Raw genomic sequence first — 7,500 nt, 5'->3', positions numbered from 1 at the left:
CAATTCTGAGCTTACTTTGCTAATACATGTAATTCCACAATGTCAGTAGCAACAATAGGGGAATAATAGCCTTAAATTAGCTATGTTTAAGACTGTAATGCTATGGCATGTAACCCAGATTAAAATGAAAACAGTAAGAGGGTGTAATCTCTTTAGCTCATTGCCTAGTCTCAGATAAGGGCTTTGTTGCTCCGAAACCCCTATCCCACTTTCACTCTATTCAGGAAACAACTTCTATCATTTATCTCTCTGCTTCAACTTCTTTCTCACATTTTCAGTCATTCTGTCTCTTTACATTTTCCAGAGCACCCATCCATTCTCTCTCTCTCTCTCTCTCTCTCTAAAACACACACTCTCTGTCTAACCGTCTCAAATGCCAAATAGGCTGCCTCATTCCTGTGCAATGCATAGCAGAGATGACACTAAGCAGACAAACTAAATGTTTTGAATGGCTCCATACAATGGGAGTGAGCACGCCAGCCTCTCCCCAACTCACAAGGGCAAACTGTGTGACCTGCCAGCACGTTGATGCTGCAGCGAGGGCCTGTGACACAAGCCTCAGTGTCACAGCTGGTTTCAGGGCTCTGACAACATGCTCACTACTCACTGATTAGAAATTGGCCAGTGCCTCTCCACACCGACAACCCCCCCACACACACACACACATACACATACACACACACACACACACATACACACACACACACACACACATACACACACACACACACACACACACACACATACACACACACACACACACACACAAATGCACACACACACACACACAAACCCCCGACATCTCTCTGGTTGCCACAGCAGCAGCCTCAGACACCCCTCTGCCCCCCTGAGGGAGAGATCTGGTAGCCAAGACGGCCTCTTTTTTCCCTCCTCCCATGATGCATTTGGAGTGGGCCTGAAGCAGCCCAGTGATGTGTGCTGTGTGTGTGTGTGTGTGTGTGTGTGTGTGTGTACACATGCGTGTGCTTTAATGTGTGCTCCAAGCTGGACCATCTCGACATGCTAAGATTCTGGCTTTCCAGTGTTGTGTCTTCTGCTTCTCACGTTATATCAGAACGTATCACAGAAATTGTGTGGTTTTGTCCCTTGTGTGTGTGTGTGTGTGTGTGTGTGTGTGTGTGTGTGTGTGTGTGTGTGTGTGTGTGTGTTTCATGCCTGTTTGAGTATGAGTTGTGTGTGTGATTCCCTGAGTGTGCATGTATTTTGGCTGGCCGATGACCTCCCAGAAGGCCCTCCAGGGCATTTGTTGACCTCAGGGAAGAAGGAACTTTGCCCGCCCCAGTGGAGCGCACACACACAATCTGGAAACACACTAATACACACACACACAGACACACACTCACCCACACACACACACACAAGCACAAACAAAAATGCACACACACACACACACACACACACACACACACACACACAAGCACAAACAAAAATGCACACACACACACACACACACACACACGCGCACGCACGCACGCACATACAAACACACAAGCACAACCAAAAATACACACAGACACACCCTTTAGTCACATCCTCCGCTCCAAGTTTTGGAAAAACACATCACAAACATAAACAATGTGACAGACCAAGAGCGAGAGACAATGAACAATGCTATTCACGTAGTACACGCATATCACCTTGACAACACTAAGAAACAGCACGGCTCCAGCACCTCCGCTCACATTAGGGCGACTGTTGACCCAGTGACCCAAAATGGAGGCTGTAGATGTGTGGGGCAGCGTGACTTGGGGAGCCCTGGGGGGGATTGCGGAGGAGCAGTGATGTTCTGATTGATGCCCCCCCCCCCAATCCTGCCTGTTTCCCCCTCGTTTTTCCGGTGTTCGCCCCTCTCACGCAGGGGTTAGAGCTGGGTCGGGTCATGTGCTCCCGGCAATTAGGAGCAGGAAAGAGAGAGAGAGAGAGAGAGAGATGGGGGGAGAGTGGGAGAGAGAGAGAGAGAGAGAAAAAAAGAAAGAAGTTGCACAGATGGCCAAACAGATGTATAGCAGGACTTAACTGTGTTTTGGTGCCAGTCAACTCATTTAGCTGCAGCCTGTAATTGAGTGAAAAACAGGGGATTTAGATTGATTTGATGTGCTGTGTGTGTGTGTTCTGTGTCCGCCTGCGTGCGCACATGTGTGTGCGTGTGTGTGTGTGTGCGTGTGTGTATAAGATAGAGCGCGCGAGTGAGTCACATGGACGCGAACGTTTCTGTTTTGACCAGACTGCAGGGTTGCTGACACAAGGACTAATCAGAGAGAGGAAGAGAGAGACGCACAGAAAAGAAAAACAGAGCGAGTGATAACAGACGGAGGGAGCGAGGGAGCAGGGGAGAGGAAGAGAGAGAGAGGAATCTGCAGGGAAAACATGCGGGAGCAGAGTGGACAGAGGAAGGGAAAGAGAGACCGTGGTGGGGTGTGGCCATTGGGGGACTGCACTGAGTGCGTGCTAAAGAGACAGAGCGATAGAGACAGATTATGATAGACAGAGTAAAGTGGAGCATCTGGTGTTGGCATTAGCTCTAATAAGAGAAAGAAGAGAATTGAACAAAATGATGGTACAGTAGGCGCTACAGAGAAGGAGATGATAGAGAGAGAGAGAGAGAGAGAGAGAGAGAGAGAGAGAGAAAGACATGAATAGAGGGAGATAGATGGATAGATAGATAAGATAGATAGAAAGTTACATGGGGCGTGGTGTTGACAGGAGTACTAATCAGGTTAAGTTATTAAGACCTCATGTGAGAGCAAACTAGGTCAATGACAGCTAAAGCTGTAGAGAGAGAGAGAAAGAGAGTGTATGTGTGAGAGCCAGAGAGAGAGAGAAAGAGGGAGTGAGGGAGGGAGAGAGAGAAAGAGAGTGTATGTGTGAGAGCCGGAGAGAGAGAGGGAGGGAGGGAGGGAGGGAGAGAGAGAAAGAGAGTGTATGTGTGAGAGCCGGAGAGAGAGAGGGAGGGAGAGTGACAGAGGGAGAGAGAGAGTATATGTGAGAGCCAGAGAGAGAGGGAGGGAGAGAGAGAGGGAGGGAGGGAGAGAGTGAGGGGAGAGAATGGGAGGGTGTTCAGTCAGAGGAGAGAGAGAGATAGGACGAGAGAATGGCAGAGTCAGAGAATGTGCGAATGACCACTAGGAGAAGGGAAGTAGGGAAGAGAAGAGAAACGATAGGAGGAAGAGAGAGAGAGAGAGAGTAGAACATGGGAACCTGACCGATCTTTCTGGCGTGTGTGCAGCGCACATTTGTTTTGTTTGTCGCCGCGCATGTGACCGTGTCTCTCTTTCGCTTTGATGAACATTTGAAATCTGGATGAAGCAAGCCGGATATCTCAACTCGCCGGGACAGTGTGCGCGTCAGCATCTGTATCTGAGGGCAAACAAGAGCACAGCTGAACTCCACATTTCCTCTTCTCCTCACTGCCTGAAGGAGTTTCGCTTGTTCCTGCTTTGAAGGGGGACGTCCGCTCTCTCTCTTTTTTTTTTAAACCGTCGGCACTCTGTTTTTGGGTCGAGCCCCAGCAGTGATGTTAACCTTGTGCGAAGAGACGGACGTGCTTTATATTTGACTAACAAGCCGGCCAGTGTGTGTGTGTGTGTGTGTGTGTGTGTGACTAGAGGGGGGCTGGTTAATGCAGCAGGAACAAAACATTCTCCAGGCGAGGACATCTCTTTTCTGCACACTCTTGTGTTTGGGATCTGGTGGGGAAACGCGTGTGTGTGTGTGTGTGTGTGTTCAGTTCAGGACACACTCGCATACGCACACATCCAGGCGTCGGGTTGAATGCTGTCTTCCGGGAGCGTGGCCACACACACGTTGAGACACACATTTGAGACACTCTCTCTCTCATTGTGTGTGTGTGTGTGTGTGTGTGTGTGTGTGTGTGTGTGTGTGTGTCTGCATGCATGTGGGTGTGTACAGATGACTCGCTGCATAATCTCAGGATTTACTAAGAGCTACACCTGATCATCGGAACACCCCCTCTTACTTCCTCAATCCCACGCCAAAGATCAGGACGCCCCCCCCCCCCCCCCACCCCCACCCCCCGGTCGTTAAGCTAATGATCACATCCTCGTCACCACGGAGACCCAGCTGACATCAGGTGTCACTGCGGCGACTGCCTCGGCCGCCCCTCCCCAGGGGCCAGACGCGGCTCCGGAGCCTGTGGAGGCTGGCGGTGAAGGGGGATCCGTCGAGCGCGCAGCCCAGGCACGGGGCCCCTCGCCCGGGCTAGGCGGCCGCGGAGCCATGGCCCCACTCTGGAAGTCCATGCTGTCCAAGAGCAGCCCGCTGTACCGCGAGGCTCTCTTCTCCTTCTCACTTTGGGACAACCGGGCACAGGAGCGCGAGCTCACCCTGCTCAAGACGCACGCGGACAGGGAGAGGAGGGCTCTGCACCGGCAACTGGAGAAGTAAGCTACTATGTGGGACAGTGAGGATATCCCCATCGAGGCCGCTGGAGTAGCTCTCTCTGGGCTATGCTATGAGTGTGGAATTTGAGTAGTTCAGTGTGCAATAGAATGAGAGAGTTAGATGCTCTGTAGTGTGTGTGTGTGTGTGTGTGTGTGTGTGTGTGCCATAGTGTGTGTGGGGTGTGGACACTGGATGGCCAGGTTGCCATACGGTCGCCCAGCGAGACTGTGGAAGGCTTATTAAATGGAGAACACTTGGTTTGAATTAGGCCATTATACCCCCTTTAATTAGTATTCACTGAATTTATTTGTGAGAAAAGGGGACATTGCTATTGCATGTGAATCTGTTGTATGTGTTTGTGATTGTGTGTGTGTTCGAGGTTGTGTGTGTCAGAGACAGGAATTAGCTTTAGCCCTTAATCAAGTAATCAGTCTTTATTAATTCAGCTGAGAAAGCAAAGGGCTGCCAAACAGCCTAATGCATTGCTTTGTCTGCAAGAAAACACACACACACACACACACAGCTACTCACTACACACACAGCCACTCACTACACACACACACACACACACACACACACAGCCACTCACTACACACACACACACACACACAGCCACTCACTACACACACACAGCCACTCACTACACACACATGCACATAACACACACACACAGCAAACACATTCACACAGCCCTTCTCCCCCTTCTGCTGTTTGTCGGTCTCTGCTCTCTTAATATTCTGCTTTGGCAGCACTAGCTGTTCTGCTCAGAGTTATTAGCCAAATCCACTCCCAGTCAAATCTCTCTGATGTTTGCTGTTTCTTCTGAATGTCACTTGCGCTTTTTCTCAAGCATTTCTTGTTGATACAGGAAGCAGGTCAGGAAAAATTCATGACACTTGTCCTTAGCAATCAATCAACACTCCATGACCTGAATTTATTAATTAGTGTCACAGGCGTAGCGCATGTATCAATCCCTACGGGCATAGAAGCCTGATGGATCACGATCACTGTTGTTTCTAAATGGGAACGAACCATTTTGTGTGGCTCCTGGGATGTTTTCAGATTTTTTCATTTTTATGATAAGCTAACTTAGCGTCATGCTGATCACTGTCCGGTGTGTGTGTGTGTGTGTGTGTGTGTGTGTGTGTGTGTGTGTGTGTGTGTGTGTGTGTGTGTTGCAGGCTGAGCAAGGAGCTTCAGCAGAAGGACAAACTCATCGAGTCCCTGCGCTCTAAGCTGGAACAGTCCCGTCCGGATACGCCGGTCAGCAGTCACGCCCTCTCGGAGGTCACCGACCAATCGGACAGGATCTCCTTCGTGTCAGATGAACCGGGCTCCATCAATGAGGATCTGGAGTTGGGTTCGGATGTGGACACACCCAGTGAGTTTGGTCACGAGGAAAGATCTACCACAGGTAGCTACTACAAGCCTATGCACACACACACACATACACACACACACACACACACACACACACACACACACACAAAGCATTAGATTTCCAGGAGGATAAATATCAGGAGGATAAATATCGCCCCATCACATCAGACCATCATCGATCTTCTCATTCCTCCCTTCCATCCATCTACTGTATCCCTCCATCTCCTCCTCCAGGCTCCCTCAGCCACAGAGGTGTTCCCCAGCATCCCTCCATCCCTTCCTCCATCTCCTCATCACACCAGTCCTCCAGGAGCTGTCCCAGCATGCATTGCACTCCCCAGAGGCCCATGGACACTCGTTCCCAAACAGGTGGGCAGTGACACATGTCCAACGCACCGTAGTGTGCTAGCGTTTCCATAGAAGCGGAAACAACAAGTCACATTAGAGTACATACTGAGGTAGTTGGCCCCACAAGGCTTCCTTTTTAACAATCCATATGTTATCTTAATGCAGAGGAAGTAGATTGGGAACCATATAGAACGTTCAAGCATTGTTTTTGTTTTTATTGTTGAAAGGGTCTATACGTTTTTCATAGTTTGGCTAGTCCTGTGACTCATGTGCAACGTTTATATATTTATATATATGTTTTTTTCCTCTTAATGACACATTTTTTGACTGGTGCGACTTATACTCCGGAAAATACGGTACTGCTCTCTATTTGAACACCACATTTGCTGTGCACTGCACCTGTTTTCTGTGGTATGAGTCTATACCACACATCCTTCTGTAGTGTTAAGTTTGGTGTTGTGTTTGTTTCTGTGGCCATTTGTGCTGTGTGTTCTCTTGACATATGTGTAAAAAAAAAAAACAATCCCATTCTCTCCCATTCTTTTTCATTGCTCCCCTGCTTCCTCTCCTCTTCTCTTTCTTCTCTTTCTTTCTTTCTTTCTTTCTTTCTTTCTTCCTGTCTCTTCTTCCCTCTATCTCTCCCTCAGGCCTTTTAGCTGGACTCGTGCCTGAGTCCCCCTCTCTCGCTGGCCCTTTCCTCCCTTCCTCCCCCTCCGCACAGCCCCCCCTCCTGCGGGCCCGTTACCAGGACAGCAGGGGCTTCTCCCTGGCCTCTGTGCAGCAGGAGCTCCACATGCTCCAGAGGCAGCTGGCCAGCAATGAGCGTGCGTTCACCTGTGTGTGATGTGTGTGTGTGTGGGGGTGTGTGTGGGGGTGGGGGTGTGTGTGTGGGTGTGCTAAGTAACATCTACTGACTCACTCTTTATTACCTACAAAGCTCCAGTGATCTGTTAAATGTATGTAATTCTTTGAATTTGTTAAATTCTTGCCCTGTCTTATATATGTTTGGAACGATAATTGTCTTAACTCACTCTGATTTGGTCCTCGTCATTTCTGTGTGAGTACAAAGTATAACTAAATTCACTTGAACTCAATCCAGTGCGATATCCTATTCAGCAAAATTCAGTTCAAATCAGTCTAATGAAATCCAGTCAGTTCAGGTCAATTCTGCTCAGAGAACCAAAGCCATCATCATTCAACTAATTCAGTCCAGTTAAATGCAGTTCAGCCCAAAGCCTTATGAGAGGGTGGCCTCAATCAGAGCCAAAGATTTAATCTCCAAAGTTTGGTCCAACGGAGGCAGACCAAGCTCAGACAAATGTTTCAGTCAAAGGGGCTCATCTGAGGACC

The 7,500-nt window shown here is 49.1% G+C and overlaps 1 protein-coding gene across 7 annotated transcripts in view; it reads left to right on the top strand.

Moving 5' to 3' along the window:
• Positions 1-7,500, top strand: part of LOC121724817 (phosphodiesterase 4D interacting protein) — a 51,913-nt gene that overhangs the window by 32,937 nt on the left and 11,476 nt on the right. For 5 of the 7 annotated variants that reach the window (XM_042111642.1, XM_042111641.1, XM_042111637.1 and 2 more), the window contains 3 exons: positions 5,604-5,836; positions 6,037-6,171; positions 6,798-6,974. In XM_042111642.1, coding sequence (XP_041967576.1) covers positions 5,604-5,836; positions 6,037-6,171; positions 6,798-6,974 — 545 coding nt within the window. The remainder of the gene's footprint in view (positions 1-5,603; positions 5,837-6,036; positions 6,172-6,797; positions 6,975-7,500) is intronic. The other 2 variants (XM_042111638.1, XM_042111640.1) reach the window with 2 other exon arrangements.

This window comes from Alosa sapidissima, chromosome 12, assembly GCF_018492685.1.
Source record: "Alosa sapidissima isolate fAloSap1 chromosome 12, fAloSap1.pri, whole genome shotgun sequence".
Lineage (NCBI taxonomy): Eukaryota > Metazoa > Chordata > Actinopteri > Clupeiformes > Clupeidae > Alosa > Alosa sapidissima.
Note: the sequence above shows the minus strand (reverse complement) of the source record. Positions and strands in the feature narration are given on the sequence as shown.